Source organism: Oncorhynchus nerka, linkage group LG27 (genome assembly GCF_034236695.1).
Source record: "Oncorhynchus nerka isolate Pitt River linkage group LG27, Oner_Uvic_2.0, whole genome shotgun sequence".
Classification (NCBI taxonomy): domain Eukaryota; kingdom Metazoa; phylum Chordata; class Actinopteri; order Salmoniformes; family Salmonidae; genus Oncorhynchus; species Oncorhynchus nerka.
Window position 1 is genome coordinate 41,178,779 of NC_088422.1, and position 22,214 is coordinate 41,200,992.

Consider the following 22,214-nt stretch of genomic DNA (forward strand, 5'->3'; position numbering starts at 1 on the left):
ATGCTCAATACCCATCATGAGTTGCTACAACCTAGCCTATGAATGAACGTTTACAACGTAGATGCACAGGTCGAAAGAACATTTTTAGTAATCAAGGTGACAGACAGTGACACATTCAATACCGCCTTGCACACTCTTGCCTGCATCTAGCTCATCTAGGCTTTAATTATTAGTCCAACAGTTGCAAACAAAACGTTCCATTGGACAAATTCAGGTATGTTTATCCCCGTTTTATTCCGTTTGCTTACGTTTTAGAAATGTCTTTAAACAGAATCGGCGGAATTAACACACCTCTTATCACACGCAAACACAGTTCACTTTAATAGCAGCCACATGCAAACAGCATGATAATTTTGCTCATTGTATAATTCCTTCTCGCATCTACTCGCTCTCCTCCTCTAACTTTTCCCCTTCGCTTGTGGATTTCAGTGCACAACACATCATCTGTCTGTGACCAGGCAAAAAAAACGTTCCAAGCCAAACCTTCATTTCATAACCACTAACTGCTACACACAGCCTATATAATTGTCACCATATTAGCATATTACCATATAACGTCATAGTCAACATAACTACTAGAACTAATGCATTAGTAAACCTGCTACAATCACGCAGTACAGTCAGCAAGCAGTTTAGCAGTTATACCCGGCGGGACCCGGTGGCAATAAATTAATAAAACCAAAAGCTTACCTTGACTTGGAAGAGTTGGATAGGCATAACCAGCTCGCTAACATAGCAACCCTCTCTGTTTGAGCCGGGTGTTTGAGTAGGCTAAACTAGCAATTTGCATACGCTAGCTTAGTGAAACTGAAGGTGAAAAAATAAATGCTACGAAATATCTCTATCTCTCTCTTTCTCTCGCTCTCTCTCTTGCTTCTCCTTCATTTTTAAAGAAACGTAATTGTTCAAAACTATTGCCTTTCTCTCTCTGAGTCACTTACTCACCACATGTTATGCACTGCAGTGCTAGCTAGCTGTAGCTTATGCTTTCAGTACTAGATTCATTCTCTGATCATCTGATTTGATTGACAAAATGTCAGTAAATACTGCAAGAACTTGGAAAGTTGACATCATTTCTGTGTAAGTCTATGGAAGGGGGTGAGAACCATAAGTCTCCTAATTTTTCTATTGAAGTCAACGTACCCAGAGGAGGACGGAAGCTAGCTGTCCTCCGGCTACACCATGGTGCTACGCTACAGAGTGCTGTTGAGGCTGCTGTAGACCTTCATTGCAAAACAGTGTGTTTTAATCAATGATATGATGTAAATATATTTAGCATAGTTTTATCTAATAAGGATAACTTTTAATATTTCACTATTTTTATTTGTACGAAATTCACTGAGGAGGATGGGCCTCCCCTTCCTATTCTGAGGAGACTCCACTGCTTCACAGCGTTTAGTTTGCCGTACATTATGGGGTGAAGAGAACCAAGAAGAGCGTTGGGAAGCGGTCCCGGTGACAGACTTGCTATTCTATTCCCCACAGTGCAAATCAAATACAGCATACAATTATAGGTGTGAAGTGCTAATATTATAGGTGTGAAGTGCTAACATGAACTCCTTATATATATAAAGCACTTCACGCCTATAATTGTATTGTTCATTGAAAAAGGGAAAGGGGATACCTAGTGAGTACAACTGAACGCATTCAACCGAAATGTGTCTTCCTCGTTTAACCCAACCCTCTGAATCGGGGTATGACAACCATAATCTTTCCGTTCTATTTTGGTAACGTAAGGAAGGAAGCAATGTAGAGGAAAGGTTGGGCAGAATATCACTCAGTCAGACACGTGTCAGATGGTGTCACTTTCCTGCTTCATGTTCAACTGTGAAGCACAGCAAAACAGTGTGAAAGATGAGAGTTGAGAGCGGGGCGAATGGAAGAATGAATGCGAGAGGCTCAGATCCAATGATTCAGCAATAACATCTAAACTGCCAAAGCCCCCTACAATACAAATAATAATCTGTTCAATATCTTGCTACCCATATTCACCTGATACTGCAGCTCAGAATGTGTCTACTGGCTTCGCAATCACACCAATAAATAATACTCTGTTCCCTTCCAATAATGTTTTGTTAAGGTTAGACACAGGGTATGTAGTCTGCATGCACTCTCAGTCGAGTCTGCGTCTCAAATGGCACCCTCATTCCCTTTATGGTGCACGACTTTCGACCAGAGCTATATGGGCCTTAGTCAAAGGTAGTGGACTATAAAGGGAAAAGGGTGCCATTTGGGATGTTCTCTCATTCCTTTCAGTTTGTTTATTGCTTTCGATGGATGGAGCTAAGAGGATAATATGAAATCTGCCCTGTGTTTGGACAGCTAGAAGATAATGGAATTGGGCTTTTTATGTTTAACCCAAGCTGCTCTTGAGTGGAGACACAATTCGAGGAATTTGGAATCGATAGTGAAGGCAAATAAAATATTTGATCTGTTAGGCAACAGAATAGTAAACAGCAGAATGTCTTGGTCTATCTTTTATATGCTCTGCTGAAGACATGAAGAAGTCGACACAGGGGGGCCTTAACTCTCCGCTGCGTTCGATAACAGTCATCATTAGCACTGTATTTAAAACAGAGTCAAACTGCTGCTTTAATAAGCAGTGCGGGAATGGTAAACGTTACATCGGCTTTAATAAATAGCGAGAGAAGAGTAAACTGTATAGTCATGTCTTCTACTGTTTACATCTGAAGTGATATTTTCCTGCACAGGTGTACTTGATCAAAAGCTTTTGGTGTTTTTTTTCTTTCTTTCATCGAGAAACAGAAAAGAAACAAAGCATTTTTGTTCCATGCTGCTTTTATTTACTGGCTAGTGTATACCAACGACCCTCGTGCATTTGTTCTCCATTCAAAGTAATCAGGAGTGTTTAGTTTAGTGATTAGTGGAAATGCCCACGTACACGCACACAAACACACACACACTCTCTCTCTCTCTCTCTCTCTCTCTTTTCTCTCTCTCACACATACACACACTTATAAAGGAAACTCACATTATTCTGTAGTCGAAGCCAGAGTATTCGGGCCACTCGATGTAGCAGATGATTCGTCCAGGCAGCTCTTCTGTCACTGAGTAGTAGTACTGAGGGAAGGCCAGGAGCAGAGCCAGCACCCAGATCACTCCCACGATCACCTTGGTCTCTGTGGACGACATACGCTGCTGCAAGGGGTGGATGATGGCCATGTACCTAGGAAAAGAGGAGAGAAAGGAGGGTCAAACACATGTTCAGGAAGATACAAGGTGAAGATCTACACACATACACACACACAGTGGTGTAAAGTACTTCTTTAAAAATACCTTAAAGTACTATTTAAGCATTTTTTTTGTGGTATCTGTACTTTACTTTACATTACTATTTATATTTTTGAATACTTTTACTTTCACTTCACTACATTTCTAAAGAAAATAATATACTTTTTACTCCATACAATTTCCCTGACACGCAAAAGTACAAGTTAAAATTTGAATGCTTAGCAGTACAGGAAAAAGGTCCCATTTCACACACTTATCAAGAGAACGCCCCTGGTCATCCCTACTGCCTCTGATCTGGTGGACTCAATAAACATAAATGCTTCCTTTGTAAATTATGTCTGTGCTGGAGTTGCCCCTGGCTGTCAAAAAAAAGTTATAAAAAAGGAAATTGTGCCATCTGGCTTGTTAAATATAAGCAATTGTCACACCCTGACCATAGTTTGCTTTGTATGTTTCTATGTTTTGTTTGGTCAGGGTGTGATCTGAGTGGGCATTCTATGTTGTGTGTCTAGTTTGTCTGTTTCTGTGTTTGGCCTGATATGGTTCTCAATCAGAGGCAGGTGTTAGTCATGGTCTCTGATTGGGAACCATATTTAGGTAGCCTGTTTGGTGTTGGGGTGTGTAGGTGATTGTTCCTATCTTTGTGTTCGTTACACCAGAGAGGGCTGTGTTTGGTGTGTCATGGTTCTTGTTTTTGTATATTGTCCTATTTTCATCTTCATTAAAGATGTATCTAAATAACCACGCTGCGTTTTGGTCCGCCTCTCCTTCAACAGAAGAATCCCGTGACAGCAATTTGATGTATAGTTTTTACTTTTTACTTTTACTCAAGTATGACAATTGAGTACTTTTTCCACCACTGTACTTTTAGACTTTTACTATAGCACTATTTTACTGGGTTACTTAATCTAAAATGACTCAAGTAAAAGTTTAAGGTATCTTTACTATTACTCAATTATGACAATTGAGTTTTTTTCCACCTCTGCGCACACACACACACACACACACACACACAAATTGATCAAACTAAAACAAATGTTTTATTCTTCCCCTGTTAGCATCAGGGTCTATATCAATCAATGTGCATGTTGCAATCCTCCCCTGTCTCGATTTAGTTTGAGTCATAGACTGTATGCCTTTGAAAGAGTAAAAGCTTATCCTCATCTTCTTAGAATTAAGGGTGACTCGAGGAACCCTGGAGATTCTCAAGAAACACTGGAGTTCGACAAGGAACCATTGCAGTCAATGGGTTTATATTTGAAACGTTGGTTAATTAAGGGGTTATTTGAGGAACCTTCAATGAAGCAATAGTTTTTTTGAGCACTTTGAATGTATTTTTCCGTTGAAATTTGTTATGCTGCATGACTCAGAAGAAGATGGAAAATATGTGGTATTCGGGATGTCTTTAGGGGATAGCTTGCAACTTGTAAACAATGACCCATTCCTATGAGGACTATTGTAACACTAATGTCGAATAAAACATTATATACTGTAATACAGCTGAAGTCAGAAGTTTACGTACACCTTAGCCAAATACATTTAAACTCAGTTTTTCACAATTCCTGACATTTAACCCTAGTAAATGTTCCCTGTCTTAGGTCAGTTAGGATCACCATTTTATTTTAAGAATGTGAAATGTCAGAATAATAGTAGAGAGAATTATTTATTTTAGCTTTTATTTCTTGCATCACATTCCCAGTGGGTCAGAAGTTTACATTCACTCAATTACTATTTGGTAGCATTGCCTTTAAATTTTTTTACTTGGGTCAAACGTTTCAGGTAGACTTCCACAAGCTTCCCACAAAAGTTGGGTGAATTTTGGCCCATTCCTCATGACAGAGCTGGTGTAACTGAATCAGGTTTGTAGGCCTCCTTGCTCGCACTGCTTTTTCAGTTCTGCCCACACATTTTCTATAGGATTTAGGTCAGGGCTTTGTGACGGCCACTCCAATACCTTGACTTTGTTGTCCTTAAGCCATTTTGCCACAACTTTGGAAGTATGCTTGGGGTCATTGTCCATTTGGAAGACCCATTTGCGATCAAGCTTTAACTTCCTGACTGATGTCTTGAGATGTTGCTTCAATATATCCACATAATTTGCCTTCCTCAATATGCCATCTATTTTGTGAAGTGCACCAGTCCCTCCTGCAGCAAAACAGCCCCACAACATGATGCTGCCACCTCCATGCTTCACGGTTGGGATGGCTTGTAACCTCTCCCTTTTTCCTCCGAACATACCGATGGTCATTATGGCCAAACAGTTCCATTTTTGTTTCATCAGACCAGAGGACATTTCTCCAAAAGGTACGATCTTTGTCCCCATGTGCAGTGGCAAACAGTACAGTCTGGCTTTTTTTTTTATGGCGGTTTTGGAGCAGTGGCTTCTTCCTTGCTGAGCGGCCTTTCAGGTTATGTCGATATAGGATTCGCTTTACTGTGGATATAGATACTTTGTACCTGTTTCCTCCAGCATCTTCACAAGGTCCATTGCTGTTGTTCTGGGATTGATTGGCACTTTTCGCACCAAAGTACATTCAGCTCTAGGAGACAACGTGTCTCCTTCCTGAGCGGTATGACGGGTGCGTGGTCCAATGGTGTTTATACCTGCGTACTATTGCTTGTAAAGATGAATGTGGTGCCTTCAGGCGTTTGGAAATTGCTCCCAAGGATGAACCAGACTTATGGAGGTCTACATTTTTTTCTGAGGTCAAGCAGAGGCACTGAGTTTGAAGGTATACCTTGAAATACATCCACGGGAACACCTCCAATTGACTCAACTTATGTCAATTAGCCTATCAGAAGCTTCTAAAGTCATGACATCATTTTCTGGAATTTTCCAAGCTGTTTAAAGGCACAGTGAACTTAGTGTTTGTAAACTTCTGACCCACTGGAATTGTGATACAGTGAATTATAAGTGAAATAATCTGTCTGTAAACAATTGTTGGAAAAATGACTCGTGTCACGCACAAAGTTGATGTCCTAACCGACTTGACAAAACTATAGCTTGTTAACAAGACATTTGTGGAGTGGTTGAAAAACAGGTTTTAATGACTCCAACCTAAGTGTATGTAAACTTTATTCATATGAAGAATCAGATTTATAGAATTGTCCATGTGGTCTATGTTAAAGGGCACTTAATGTAATATAACAGGCTTTTAAAATTCAATATTTGTCCACAATTTCTTCCAGGGGTTGGAACTGAATTATTTTCCATGTTTCATTCTGAACAGAACCATTATTTTTTTCATTCCGTTCCACTGTTCCGACCAAAACAATAACATTCTGAAGTGGTTCAAACAATTCCTTTTTAAACCTCTGAAATATATATTTTTTTTACATTTAGCTCGAAATGAACTTACTTCACCAATCAGTGCGGATAGAGCAGCTTGCTGTGGAGCGGGTAAGCGATTGAATCTGTATAAGAAAGTCGATAACTGCATGGTTTAATCATAATGAAAGACAAAACAAACACTGTGCTGCCAGTCAGTGTAGGGCGTGAGATGCATCTGAAATTTTGAGGGTGAGAGAGAACGAGAGAGGATGGAGGAAGTTTACCTTGAAGTGCTGGGGCATTTTGTTGTGACATGCATTATCTGAATTAGGCCCACAGAATTATACATACGGAGGAGCGGCTTCTATGGAGGAACTTTTAATGTCTTTGAACTTCTGAGTCGGTTTAATGTTGGACCAGAGCAAATGACAAGCTTGTGTGTGCAGAGCAGCACTAGAATAAAAAACGTCTTACATTTTTGTAGTTAATAAATCCAATGTGAAATCCTATCCTTAACTAGCATTTAAAAAAGTCAATCCATTCTTCTCTATGTAGCCCTTTCCTGCAATCAAATGACCTAGTGGCTTCATGGGTGGGATGTTATTCATATGTTTCATAATTTCATAATTAATCAACGTTATATTATTTGTTATATTTGAGCTTTCTTTAATGTATATAAAGTGTAATATTGGGATGCAAACTCAAAATGCAATACATTTCAATGATATTTTTGACATGGTACAGGTGTCGTCTTTTTTAAGCCCATAAGCATCTGTGTGAGGTGTATACTTTTGTTTCAAAGTAGATTTGTTTAAGACTACCAAGAAACACTCTGTGTGATCCTGATTTAGCCCATTGCAGTAAAAGGTCTCTCCCTAATTTCTGAATTATGCTTGTAACATAGTCAGTAGTCTACAGTATCCTATGCTTCAGAAGGGAGGGGCAGGCAGTCTGCACACACAAACAGGCAGATGCTGGAATAAGTTTCTAAGTGACACAGTGAGGGCTTGCATGGGTGCTTTGTTGTGATTTTTGTGGGACTGGAAAAAAATGCCTTGAGAGTAAAATAATGTTATTAACCAGTTCCCATGCTTTTAAAATAACGTTCTGTTCCAGAACACTATGGATCACTTTCGTTTTCAGTTCGGGTTCTGTTCCTCAAATAATTTCGTTATTTTCCCGTTTTCGATTCTGTTCCCTGAACCGGTCGCAACCTTTTTATTTCTACTTCAAATATCAAAGGCACATATTTAGTGGAATAACCCTTTAGTCCTAGTCCCAAAATACATCCTATTCCCTATATAGGACCAGTGACTGTTCAAAAGTAGTGCACTATATGGTATAGGTTGCAATTTGGCATGCAACCCCAAGCAAGTCCCATTCCATCAATAGACTACTGACCTAACGATATCTAACACTGTGACAGGATCGTGTCAAGCAGCACTTGAGAGTTCAATGTCTTTAACTTTCAGATTTAATCAACATCTTAATCCACCTAATAGCCCCATTTAGTCTTCTATTTGGACATTCTCCCAATAATCTTTAATTTCAAACGTTCTCTGTAGTCCAACACAACTATCTTTCACATCTTGACAATCTGCTATACCTGGCTCATTCCATGAGCACACAGCTCTTGCAATCTCCTATCTTGTTTCAAGTGATACTCACAATGCTGCTTTTCCATGGTATGGGTTTAGTTTAGCTGTGTTTCTGACAACACTCTTTGAAAAGCATAAAGAGGCCTGGCTTACAGGGCTTGTGTGGGTTTGCTACTGGTGACTGATGCCAGCTTGTTTTCTGTTCACCACCTGCATACAGATGCATAGATTTACATACTGTATGTTCACATGAACACACAGCAAACACACAACCCCTGTATTTCTCTTTATTTTGTATAACCTTACAACAACAGCATGGAATCACGGTTTTGGGAATCCTTTTGTCATTTTTTAAAACTAGAAATTCAGTCTGTTTTCTGGATCTACTGTTTGCCCGGAGTGTCGGCGGCATCCCTCTTTGTCTCACTTTCTTTCAAACCTGTTTTACACCTCACTTACATTCTCGGTTTTCAACCTGGCTTTGTTGCGAATGTCTCTGGGCAATAGCAGACCCCACTGGAAGATGGTATAAATCAGGTACGGCCAACTGGGGCCCGCGGCCCCTCTTTTAAATTCCCCCTCCCCCCCAAAAAAACTAAGTTGGAGTCTCATTTTACTGTTGCGAGTTAGAATAGTTGAATACACAAGGTGCAATCTCAAAATTTGGTTTTGCATAAAGCAGTTTTTCTTTTGTCATGTCAGTCGCTGATAGTCACTCAATTAGCCCATGTCAGCTAACATTTTTTAGATTGGTAAATTAGTCAAGCCAGCTATCTAAACTCATAGTAATAATTTTCGAATTACCGCCCAGGGGCCCCCATTGATTTCGTTAGTCACTCTCACTCAGATATAATATGGAAAAACTGCAAACATGTCTCTCCACCCTGTGGCAAAATGTATAGAATTGCAACAATGGCCCCTCATGATGAGTTCAGATTTTGTGGCCCACACCCCCATGACAGTTGCCTGTCCCTGGTATAAATGAATGAGAGAGGCACAGGTCTAATGATCCAGCAATGACATCTAAACCACCAAAGCCACTTAATACATAAGGAATAATCCAATAAAGACAACAGGCAGATGCTCTGTCCGGCTTCTCTCTCGCTCTAGAAGTCTTTAAGGTGCTAACACAATATTTAACCTTCCCGCGTGCAGTGTTTTTTCTGTTTTGAATTGTTTTGGTTTGAAGGCTGAAATTTGATCAGGAATCTATTTCCCAGCTCATTGTGCTCTCAGGGGGTACTGTTGTTTTGCTGAAGATTACATAAAATCCCCATCAACAGTTGGGAGGAAATGAGCCCGGTGGCAGACCTGGCTTGAAATACTATTTGAAATCTTGAGTGTTTGAAATATGTTGAGTGTTTGTTGTTGCCTGTCTGGGGTTCCAAATAGGTGGGGTTTACAGTATTGGGACTATACAGTGGTCAATTAAGCGGCATGGTCAATTAAGCACAGATAAAGTCATTGAAATGATTTCAAATAGTATTTGAACCCAGGTCTGACGGGTGAGAGAGGTAATGCTGATTGATAGAGAAGATTTCTATTCCTGCCGGAGACATATATATATACAGTGCCTTGCGGAAGTATTCGGCCCCCTTGAACTTTGCGACCTTTTGCCACATTTCAGGCATCAAACATAAAGATATAAAACTGTATTTTTTTGTGAAGAATCAACAACAAGTGGGACACAATCATGAAGTGGAACGACATTTATTGGATATTTCAAACTTTTTTAACAAATCAAAAACTGAAAAATTGGGCGTGCAAAATTATTCAGCCCCTTTACTTTCAGTGCAGCAAACACTCTCCAGAAGTTCAGTGAGGATCTCTGAATGATCCAATGTTGACCTAAATGACTAATGATGATAAATACAATCCACCTGTGTGTAATCAAGTCTCTGTATAAATGCACCTGCACTGTGATAGTCTCAGAGGTCCGTTAAAAGCGCAGAGAGCGTCATGAAGAACAAGGAACACACCAGGCAGGTCCGAGATACTGTTGTGAAGAAGTTTAAAGCCGGATTTGGATACAAAAAGATTTCCCAAGCTTTAAACATCCCAAGGAGCACTGTGCAAGCGATAATATTGAAATGGAAGGAGTATCAGACCACTGCATATCTTCCAAGACCTGGCTGTCCCTCTAAACTTTCAGCTCATACAAGGAGAAGACTGATCAGAGATGCAGCCAAGAGGCCCATGATCACTCTGGATGAACTGCAGAGATCTACAGCTGAGGTGGGAGACTCTGTCCATAGGACAACAATCAGTCGTATATTGCACAAATCTGGCCTTTATGGAAGAGTGGCAAGAAGAAAGCCATTTCTTAAAGATATCCATAAAAAGTGTTGTTTAAAGTTTGCCACAAGCCACCTGGGAGACACACCAAACATGTGGAAGAAGGTGCTCTGGTCAGATGAAACCAAAATTGAACTTTTTGGCAACAATGCAAAACGTTATGTTTGGCGTAAAAGCAACACAGCTCATCACCCTGAACACACCATCCCCACTGTCAAACATGGTGGTGGCAGCATCATGGTTTGGGCCTGCTTTTCTTCAGCAGGGACAGGGAAGATGGTTAAAATTGATGGGAAGATGGATGGAGCCGAATACAGGACCATTCTGGAAGAAAACCTGATGGAGTCTGCAAAAGACCTGAGACTGGGACGGAGATTTGTCTTCCAACAAGACAATGATCCAAAACATAAAGCAAAATCTACAATGGAATGGTTCAAAAATAAACATATCCAGGTGTTAGAATGGCCAAGTCAAAGTCCAGACCTGAATCCAATCGAGAATCTGTGGAAAGAACTGAAAACTGCTGTTCACAAATGCTCTCCATCCAACCTCACTGAGCTCGAGCTGTTTTGCAAGGAGGAATGGGAGAAAAATTCAGTCTCTCGATGTGCAAAACTGATAGAGACATACCCCAAGCGACTTACAGCTGTAATCGCAGCAAAAGGTGGCGCTACAAAGTATTAACTTATTGCACGCCCAATTTTTCAGTTTTTGATTTGTTAAAAAAGTTTGAAATATCCAATAAATGTCGTTCCACTTCATGATTGTGTCCCACACCAAAAATACAGTTTTATATCTTTATGCTTGAAGCCTGAAATGTGGCAAAAGGTCGCAAAGTTCAAGGGGGCCGAATACTTTCGCAAGGCACTGTATATGCAGCAGTCCAACGTTGCCAAGCATTGTGTGTGTGTGCGTTTGTTTGTGTGCCCTACACTGCGTTCATTGCTCCAGCAGTCAGCACTTCCCGCTGGACACCAGCCATAGACAACCTAAATCTAATGCTACCCACAGCCCACATCCCACAGTCCACAACCCACAACCTAAACCACTGAAGACAGAGATTTGAAGCAATATATCCTTAATTATTATAATCCAATACACATACACTACCGTTCAAAAGTTTGGGGTCACTTAGAAATGTCCTTGTTTTGAAAGAAAGGCACATTTTTTGTCCATTAAAATAACATAAAATTGATCAGAAATACAGTGTAGACATTGTTAATGTTGTAAATGACTATTTTAGCTGGAAACTGCAGTTTTTTTAATGGACTATTTACATAGGCGTACAGAGGCCCATTATCAGCAACCATCACTCCTGTGTCCAATGGCAGATTGTGTTAGCTAATCCAAGTTTATCATTTTAAAAGGCTAATTGATCATTACAAAACCCTTTTTCAATTATGTTAGCCTAGCTGAAAACTGGTGTTCTGATTAAAGAAGCAATAATACTGGCCTTCTCTAGACTAGTTGAGTATCTGGAGCATCAGCATTTGTTGGTTCGATTACAGGCTCAAAATAGTTAGAAACAAATGTTTTTTTCTGAAACTTGTCAGTCTATTCTTGTTCTGAGAAATGAAGGCTATTCCATGCGAGAAATTGCCAAGAAACTGAAGATCTCGTAAAACGCTGTGTACTACTCCCTTCACAGAACAGCGCAAATTGGCTCTAACCAGAATAGAAAGAGGAGTGGGAGGCCCCGGTGCACAACTGAGCAAGAGGACAAGTACATTTGAGTGTCTAGTTTGAGAAACAGATGCCTTACAAGTCCTCAACTGGCAGCTTCATTAAATAGTACCTGCAAAACACCCGTCTCAATGTCAACAGTGAAGAGGCGACTCCGGGATGCTAGCCTTCCTATAGAACATTTGTGGGTAGAACTGAAAAAGCGTGTGCGAGCAAGGAGACCTACAAACCTGACTCAGTTACACCAGCTCTGCCAGGAGGAATTGGCCAAAATTCACCCAACTTTTGTGGGAAGCTTGTGGAAGGCTACCTGAAATGTTTGACCCAAATTAAACAATATAAAGGCAATGCTACCAAATACTAATTGAGTGTATGTAAACGTCTGACCCACTGGGAATGTGATGAAAGAAATAAAAGCTGAAATAAATAATTCTCTCTACTATTATTCTGACATTTCACATTTTTAAAATATAGTGGTGATCCTAACTGACCTAAGACAGGGAACATTTACTAGGATTAAATGTCAGGAATTGTGAAAAACTGAGTTTAAATGTATTTGGCTAAGGTGTATGTAAACTTCCGACTTCAAGTGTATGTGTGTGTGTGTGCGCACGTGTGTTATGTGAGTGTGTCTCTGGACAGATCAGCTGTAGACCTACAGTAAATATAGGCTTTATTTATCAACTCTGTATTGGCGTGTGTGACTGTGTGTGTGTGCAGTTCTCTTATAGGTGAAAGGTGGGAGACGGGGTATGATGGCCTAACATGACACAGTGCAAATAAATCCAAAGTGAGTAGACGGTGTGCCAGAGTCTGGTCTGGATATAGCGCTGCCGTGTTGACCCCAGACTAAATACTTTCGACCCCCAACAGTGGGGGTTCATTTCCCGCATACTCCATACATCTCTTTCTTCACAACCCTCTAACTCTCTCTTTTATTCCTTCACAACTAAATACAGAATTTTGTTCTGCTTTTTTATAAATATCAATCAGATGAAGATAGGAGAGAAATATACAGAGATTGGCTGAATCGCTGTGACATCCCCTGAGAGTCGGGAGGAAATTAGAGAAAATTGAATGAACAAAAACAGACACAGTAGTCTTGCTGCCACAGCTGGGAGAGAACGGCATGGCTGCATTAAGATGCTCTGCACTGCAGCAGCACAACGCTGCCAAGCACACACACACATGCATACACACAGTGTCACACACATGCATGCTCTCTCTCTTTATCTCTCTGTCTCTCTCACACACCCACACACACACACACACATACACACACACACATACACATAGCGTCACCCCACACGCACACACACAAACAAATACATTGACACGAGGAGGGGGGGGGGGGGGTGACAGAGTCACTACAGGCTTGGTTTTGCGTCTGCCTTGCTGTGAATATGTGTACAGCATAGCATGGGAGTAACATGGAGGTGATGCCTCAAAGCAGCAGATGCTGGAACTATGAGAGAGGGAATTAAGCACACTCTACTGCTTTTCTATGGGGCATTAGAGAGACATTTCCCATACAAGGGGAATACATGGAAAGACGCATCATTTGATCTATATATATCATTTGATCTATCTGTTGTTTGTGGTGTTTTTCCTCCATATGTTACACATTAGAGTCTCTGCGCCATGATTATTTTGCTCCCTCTGTTTACTGGAAATGTAGAATACAAATGATAGACCTTACCAATTACATCTTGCGTACACGATCACTGCTCATTGAGTATGTCAAAAGAATGTGATCATGAGGAGACAGGATTCATTAGGCAGGTTTATAAGAGTGGTTAGATAATGGTGAATGGAGAGATGACTAGAAGCTTAACCCGTTGATAAGTATGGGGTTGAATCAGATCAGTATGTGTTGTTTGAAGTATGTATTTTAGCGCCTCACATGATGCCTGTTCTCCCTGTTCTCCCTGCTCTCCCTACTCCAGGTCATCTCAAGGGTAATTCAATTTCAAAACAATTCAAAGGTCAAGTACATGCAGACTCTGCTGGGAGAAAAGCAGAGCTATGCATGCATTACAGGTTATTACCTCTGGAGTACCAAGTCAGGGGGTAAGAGGAGAAATCAGACAGCAGCCTTCACATGAGAATGGCTTTATCTCACTAACAGAAACAGAGGTTAATAAGAATAGCATTGTGGGGGTGAGTCTGCTTAAAACAACAGCCTGGATATAAACACAAGAGTGAGGTCACACGCACGCACACACGCACACACACACACACACACACACACACACACACACACACACACACACACACACACACACACACACACACACACACACACACACACACACACACACACACACACACGTTATTGATTGATTGGTTTGATGGTGGAGCAGCAACAGCAGCATCACCCCAGAACCAATTAAGTTGAATGAATACATTAGCTATATAACATGTCTATGTAGCCTTGGTAGAAATGTTCTTATCTTAAATGGGCAATCTGCAGTTCAAAGAACAACAAATTGGGCGCCCAGCCAGTGTTTTGGTGAACAGCTGAGGGATAGGGCTGGAGGAATGTAACCACTCTTAAATTCATAGACAGACCTATGGATTCAAGGACTGACCATTGACAATATCAACATTAGGGTAGAGTTTTAACAATGTTTTGAGGCTATACAATGTTTGTTTACAACTACATTGTTTACAAACAACGAAGTTAAACAAACATATATTTTGACAGTAAGCGACAGTAAGCGATATTCTTCAAGAATCAATGGGTATATATAAGGGGGAAAAATTATCTATCAATTGCTGATTGCCACTTTGAACCTGTACACTTAAAATCTCCACGGACACAGCCAGAAGAGGACTGGCCACCCCTCAAAGTCTGGATCCTCTCTAGGTTTCTTCATAGGTTCCTGCCTTTCTAGTGAGTTTTCCTTTGCCACTGTGGCCATACATCTGCATTGCTTGCTCTCTGGGGGTTTAGGTTGGGTTTCTGTATAAGCACTCTGGGAAATCTGCTGATGGTAAAATGACTATAAATAAATGTGATTGAATTTTAATTTCATTGATATTACATATTTATTACAAATACATTTGTGACAGGATCCAATTGCATTATTGTTCTGTTTTGCTTATTGTGACCATAGGCAAACATTATAGCCTATATCCATTGAAACTTCCACTCAAAACCGAACTCACCTGTCCACCGCTATCGCAGTCATAGAGTAGATACTAGCGAAGACAGCAGCGACGGGGAAGAAGTTGTGAAAGCGGCAGTACATCAGCCCGAAGTACCACTCATTGTGGACGGAATAGACGAAGTTGATAACGGTGTTGAAGGCTGACATAGACGCCTCTGCAAACGCCAGGTTCAACAGAAAATAGTTGGTCACAGTTCTCATTCGTTTATGCGCCATAATGATCCATATTACTACGACGTTCCCCACCAGAGACACAGTAACCATGCAACTGTAGGCGAAAGCCCATAGAACAATTCTCCAAACTGGTTGCACAAACTGGTTTCCGTCTAGATCAGTTCCATTGAGCCCTGAGGCGTTGGTCCAATTGCTTAGCAATGGCAAATCAGTCGTGGTGAACAAGGGATCCATTTGGCTGTTATCTTTTTTTTGTGACAAAAATAATGTTGGTCCATGCAATACCTATGACATGTACACTCAACCACTAACAACTGATTGAGTAAATGGTTAGAGATAATCTTGGTGTGTGTTGATGTCTTTCAATTTAAACTTTCTTCATCATTGCCATTCTTCTGATTCATTTGGCACAGCTAAATTAGAATGGTAAAATAATGGAATGATCACTGAAGGCGCAGCTCACACACAGAAAAATGAGAATTGTCGAAGTTATTAAAAATTGAATTTGGATAATACGATGAATATGTATTTAAGTTGACTCCACTCCGTGTGAAATTGAGATGGTCCTTGGTGTGTGGCTCTTCTCCACCGCAGCAAAAAGACATGGGGAACAGCGTCCTCGTCTCCGGCGCTGTACTCTGTACTCCGTACCCTATACTCTTGGCTCAGAGAGGTGCTCTCTCTCCTCTCACACAATCGACGTGCGCCAACGGGAGCGCAGCCAAGAGCGCGCATACGCGAATATCATAGATGTTCTGCAATAGTGTGTGGTAACTTGAAACGTCCATGGACTGGACAACTTGTTCAGCAAGACCAGCATACTTAAAGTAATTCATGATTGTCCAAATGTAGACAATAGAGAAGTATTTAGCCGACGAATAAAAGGACTGGTCGGTTTCTGCCATAGCAGATAAGGACTCCTGTAGTGAATGGTGGGTGTATTTCAATGGTGTAATTTATTATAGGCTCTTTACCTAACCATTTCCAATAGCTCACATGTTCTGACAGCATTCTACAAACATTCTACAGTTGAATTCGGAAGTTTACATACACTTAGGTTGGAGTAATTAAAACGTGTTTTTCAACCACTCCACACATTTCTTGTTAACAAACTATAGTTTTATCAAGTCGGCTACTTTGTGCATGACACAAGTCATTTTCCAGCAATTGTATATAGACAGATTATTTCACTTAGAATTCACTGTATCACACTGTACCCACAATTCCAGTGGGTCAGAAATGTACATACACTAAGTTGACTGTGCCTTTAAACAGCTTGGAAAATTCCAGAAAATGATGTCATTGCTTTAAAAGCTTCTGATAGGCTAATTGACATAATTTGAGTCAATTGGAGGTGTACCTGTGGATGTATTTCAAGGCCTACCTTCAAACTCGGTGCCTCTTTGCTTGACATCATGGGAAAATCAAAAGAAATCAGCCAAGACCTCAGAGAAAAATTGGAGCCCTTCACAAGTCTGGTTCATCCTTGGGAACAATTTCCAAACGCATGAAGGTACCACATTCATCTGTACAAACAATAGTACACAAGTATAAACACTATGGGACCACGCAGCTGTCATACCGCTCAGGAAAGAGATGCGTTCTGTCTCCTAGAGATGAACGTAATTTGGTACGAAAAGTGAAAAGTGCAAATCAATCCCAGAACAATGGCAAAGGACCTTGTGAAGATGCTGGAGGAAACAGGTACAAAAGTATCTATATCCACAGTAAAAACGAGTCCTATATCGACATATCTTGAAAGGGTGCTCAGCAAGGAAGAAGCCACTGCTCCAAAACAGCCATAAAAAGCCAGACTACGGTTTGCAACTGCACATGGGGACAAAGATGGTACTTTTTGGAGAAATGTCCTTTGGTCTGATGAAACAAAAATTTAACAGTTTGGACATAACGACCATCGTTATGTTTGGAGGAAAAGGGGGAGTCTTGCAAGCCGAAGAACCCCATCCCAACCGTGAAGCACAGGGGCGGCAGCATCATGTTGTGGGGGTGACAAAAATGGGAAGGGGAGATGCAGTTTAGAGAGAGACTAAAATGAATGTTGCTCTGTTTTCCTCAGTTTCCCCCAAATTGGTGTAAAAGCTTAAAATATTTGTATACTGAGGTGGACACCTTCGTGAAAGGATACATTTGGGTCGTTTTAGAGGGCTCTGGAAAATGACATGATTGTCTTCTGTATCATAAGCCATAGAGGGATATGTCAAAGTAAAACATGAATTTCCTAAGAATTGAAAGACAGCATGGGATAGACAATTTAACAAGAAGTTGTATTACTCTCTTTGATCCTTATCACAACTGACTGTCTGCTACATGTTTCTGCTCACTGTCCCCATCTAGTGGTAATTTCTGCCACAGCCACCTACTGCTCTGTGGTGAACTCTGCGCTATAATGGTCATAGCTAAATATCTGAATGAATGTTGTAGCCAAGGAATAGGGGACGGATGGAGAGAGAGAGAGAAAGAGAGAGACTACTGAATGCAAGACTGCTGAATATAGACTGTCAGGGACACATTATTGACTGTTAGCGAGAGCAGCTATAGGAGAAAAGGGAGGAAGCCCTTGTCTGGTGCCGAACTGGACATTTGTATTCCTTTCGCAGTGTCTATGTGGCTGACAGGAGAGATCATATTATGTGCTTGCCACAGGCAGGGTTGGGTTGGTTCATCTTCTAAATGTAATCCGTTACAGTTACTAGTTACCTGCCCAAAGTTATAATCAGTAGTGTAACTTTTGGATTACCCAAACTCATTAACTTAATCTGATTACTTTCAGTAACTTTTGGATTACTTCCCCTTTAAGATGCATTAGAAAAATACAAAAAGGATCCATCGCATTTGGTGTGTCATCACAGTGGTCTCTGAATTGATGTCATTGAGAAAACAGAAAGGTGTCTATGTATTTTTTTCACAAACATCCTTTCTGAATTTAAAAGTAATCAAAGAAGTAATCATCATTTTTTTCAAGTATCTTTAATATGATTACAATATTGTTCCAGGTAACGTAACTGGCTACAGGTCAAGTTTTTTTTTGTAATCAGATTAAATGTAACCGATTACATGTAAAAGCTGAAAAATGAGAGGTTGCAGTAGGATTTGCAAATGACTCTTTACGCTGTTTACATCTCTCCTTTGTGTTCCAGTAGTTAAATTGAAGCCACAGTGCCCTTTTGTATCAAGACAGCCAGATATCGTTTGGATAACTAATGTTGGGTGACAGAAGTAGAGGCTTGAATGCCATCTTGCTGGTCTCATTTTTGCTCCATCAGTGAGTGTTTTCGGGATGACACCCAGGCTTATGGACTGAAGGCCAAGAGTTGGTCATGCAATATTTCCCCACTGTCTGCCATACCAGGATAGTTCTCCCAATAGCTCAGTGCTGCCTTGGCCAGAGCAGTACCTCCCAGCAAACGGAAGAAAGGAACGTTGTTGTTTAGCCAATGTTGGTGACCACTTAATGATCTGTGCCAAGAGCTGACAAAGTCAACCGTCAGCATCTGATACACTTCCATTCTCTTTTATGTTCAATAGTTTAGTGTCATGACTCATACGGCAATACGTTATTCTCAGAGGCACCTGAATTTTCCTGGGTGCTGAAACAAAAAAGATCAGCTTTTCACAGTAGCATGCCATGTTATTAGACATTTTCCGCGCTCTGTGTATTGAGATTAAATGTGTTGGGATGTTCTGTGCCAGGGAGTATTTTCTGACTGAATATTAAGTATGAGTGCTGCCCTTTGCAGAGCTAATATTGACAGTAATTCACAGTTCAACATGTCAATTGTGAACAACTTGCTTCTACATTTTTGTAATTCTCAGTGGAGTTCATGCCTATACCGCTGGTAGTAGTGATTTACTAGAGGTATTTATTGGCTCTTAAACCGTGGATAAATGGCTTTTTTCATGTCTGTGTTGCTGGTTTGATACCATGGACAAATAACTTTGTAGCGTATTTGTGTTATCGTGTTATCGTATTACAGATTGCCTTGCTAGCGATTAAAAGGTGTGAAAAGTCTTGATGGATCTTTTCATTTGAAATTGAAGGTAAATGAGGCTCTGGTCTCTATTGCGTCAAAGACAATGCAACCTGGAAGAGAGGGGGCGGGGGAGGGAGAGAGAGACAGAGAGAGAGGGAGAGAGAGAGAGAAAGAGAGACTATTTATTTACTGTCAGAGAGAGCAGCCTATCAGGTATCAAGACAAGACCCAGATGCAGACCGTGTTGAAGTAACAATGTTTATTACAGTGACAGGGACAAAGATACAGGACGGCAGGCAGCCAGCATGGTCAGGCAGGTGGGTACAGGGTCAGGGCAGGCAAGGGTGAAAAACCAGGAGGACAAGAAAAGAGAGACTGGGGAAAAGCAGGCGCTGACACAAAACCGCTGGTTGGCTTGACAAACTGGCAACAGACAGGCAGAGAACACAGGTATAAATACACAGGGGATAATGGGGGAGATGGGCGACACCTGGAGGGGGGGTGGAGACAATCACAAAGACAGGTGAAACAGATCAGGGTGTGACGCAGCCAGGAAGTAAGGGAGGAAGCACAGTGTCAATGTGGCTGACAGGAGAGGTCATATTACCTAAGGGAAATGTGCATAAAAGCTGGAACAGATGCACACCACTAATAAAGATGGCATGAATAATAAATACATCTGACAAAAGAGTCACCATCATTACAAACCACGTATGAACATCAGGCTGACTGAGGATAGTCCAGGTATACAACCACTACACTAAAGTAGTTTCATCAACAACAGCTTTTGATCTATCATCCACTATGAGGGAGAACCGGTAATTAACCAGGTCAGGCCCAGAGATGTATTGTTCTGTGTCATTTTCTGTGTCTGAGTGCATCATAATATAATAAAGTATATGCAATTTAGCTGATGCTTTTATCCAAAGCGACTTACAGTCAGTCATGCATTCATAATATTTTTTGTGTGGCCCCAGCATTACTCAAACCCATGACCCTGGTGTTACAAGCGCCATATTCTACCAACTGAGCCACAAAGGACAAATAAATGTTTAGCATATTATTAAAAATATATATATTTTATTTTCTATTTCTCCTTAATTTAACCAGGTAGGCTAGTTGAGAACAAGTTCTCATTTACAACTGCGACCTGGCCAAGATAAAGCAAAGCAGTGCAACACAAACAACAACACAGAGTTACACATGGAATAAACAAACATACAGTAAATAATACAATAGAGAAAAAGTCTATATACAGTGTGTGCAAATGAGGTATGATAAGGGAGGTAAGCAATAAATAGGCCATAGTGGCGAAATAATTACAATTTAGCAATTAAACACTTGGGTGATAGATGTGCAGAAGATGAATGTGCAAATAGAGATACTGGGGTGCAAAGGAGCAACAAATAAAAAATAAATAAAAATAACATTATGGGGATGAGGAAGTTGGATGGGCTATTTACAAATGGGCTATGTACAGGTGCAGTGATCTGTGAGCTGCTCTGACAGCTGGTGCTTAAAGTAAGTGAGGGAGATATGGGTCTCCAGCTTTAGTGATTTTTGCAATTCGTTCCAGCAGAGAACTGGCAGCAGAGAACTGGAAAGAAAGGCGGCCTAAGTAGGAATTGGCTTTGGGGGTGACCAGTAAAATATACCTGCTGGAGCGCGTGCTACGGGTAGGTGCTGCTATGGTGACCAGTGAGCTGAGATAAGGCAGGGCTTTACTTAGCAAAGACTTATAGATGACCTGGAGCCAGTGGGTTTAGCAACGAATATGAAGCGAGGGCCAGCCAACGAGAGCATACAGGTCGCAGTGGTGGGCTGTATATGGGGCTTTGGTGACAAAACGGATGGCACTGTGATAGACTGCATCCAATTTGCTGAGTAGAGTGTCGGAGGCGATTTTGTAAATGACATCGCTGAAGTCAAGGATCGGCAGGATAGTCAGTTTTACGAGGGCATATTTGGCAGCATGAGTGAAGGATGCTTTGAGGTGAAATAGGAAGCCGATTCTAGATTTAATTTTAAATTGGAGATGCTTAATGTGACTCTGGAGGGAGAGTTTACAGTCTAACCAGACACCTAGGTATTTGTAGTTGTCCACATATTCTAAGTCAGACCCGTCCAGAGTAGTGATATGTACGGGCGGGCAGGTGCAGGCAGCGATCGGTTGAAGAGCATGCATTTAGTTTTATTTGCATTTAAGAGCAGTTGGAGGCCACGGAAGGAGAGTTGTATGGCATTGAAGCTCATCTGGAGGTTAGTTAACACAGTGTCCAAAGAAGGGCCAGAAGTATACAGAATGGTGTCGTCTGCGTAGAGGTGGATCAGAGAATCACCAGCAGCAAGAGCGACATCATTGATGTATACAGAGAAAAGAGTCATCCCGAGAATTAAACCCTGTGGCACCCCCATAGAGACTGCCAGAGGTCTGGACAACAGGCCCTCCGATTTGACACACTGATCTCTGTCTGAGAAGTAGTTGGTGAACAAGGCGAGGCAGTCATTTGAGAAACCAAGGCTGTTGAGTCTGCCAATAAAACTGTGGTGATTGACAGAGTCGAAAGCTTTGGCCAGGTTGATGAATACAGCTGCACAGTATTGTCTCTTATTGATGGTGGTTATGATACCATTTACGACCTTGAGCGGGGCTGAGGTGCACCCATGACCAGCTCGGAAACCAGATTGCATAGCGGAGAAGGTACGGTGGGATTCAAAATGGTTGGTGATCTTTTTGTTAACTTGGCTATCGAAGACCTTAGAAAGGCAGGGTAGG

General features: G+C 41.1%; 1 protein-coding gene across 1 annotated transcript in view; it reads right to left on the reverse strand.

Annotated features, from left to right (window-relative positions):
* The window catches only part of LOC115126574 (substance-P receptor-like), a 90,188-nt gene extending 74,123 nt beyond the window's left edge, over nt 1-16,065 (reverse strand). The window contains exons 1-2 of the mRNA XM_065011683.1: nt 15,271-16,065; nt 2,993-3,187 (exon numbers count right to left, since the gene is read on the reverse strand). Of these exons, the coding sequence (XP_064867755.1) occupies nt 2,993-3,187; nt 15,271-15,680 (605 nt within the window). The 5' untranslated portion in view covers nt 15,681-16,065. The remainder of the gene's footprint in view (nt 1-2,992; nt 3,188-15,270) is intronic.
* Nucleotides 16,066-22,214: the final 6,149 nt, after the last annotated feature.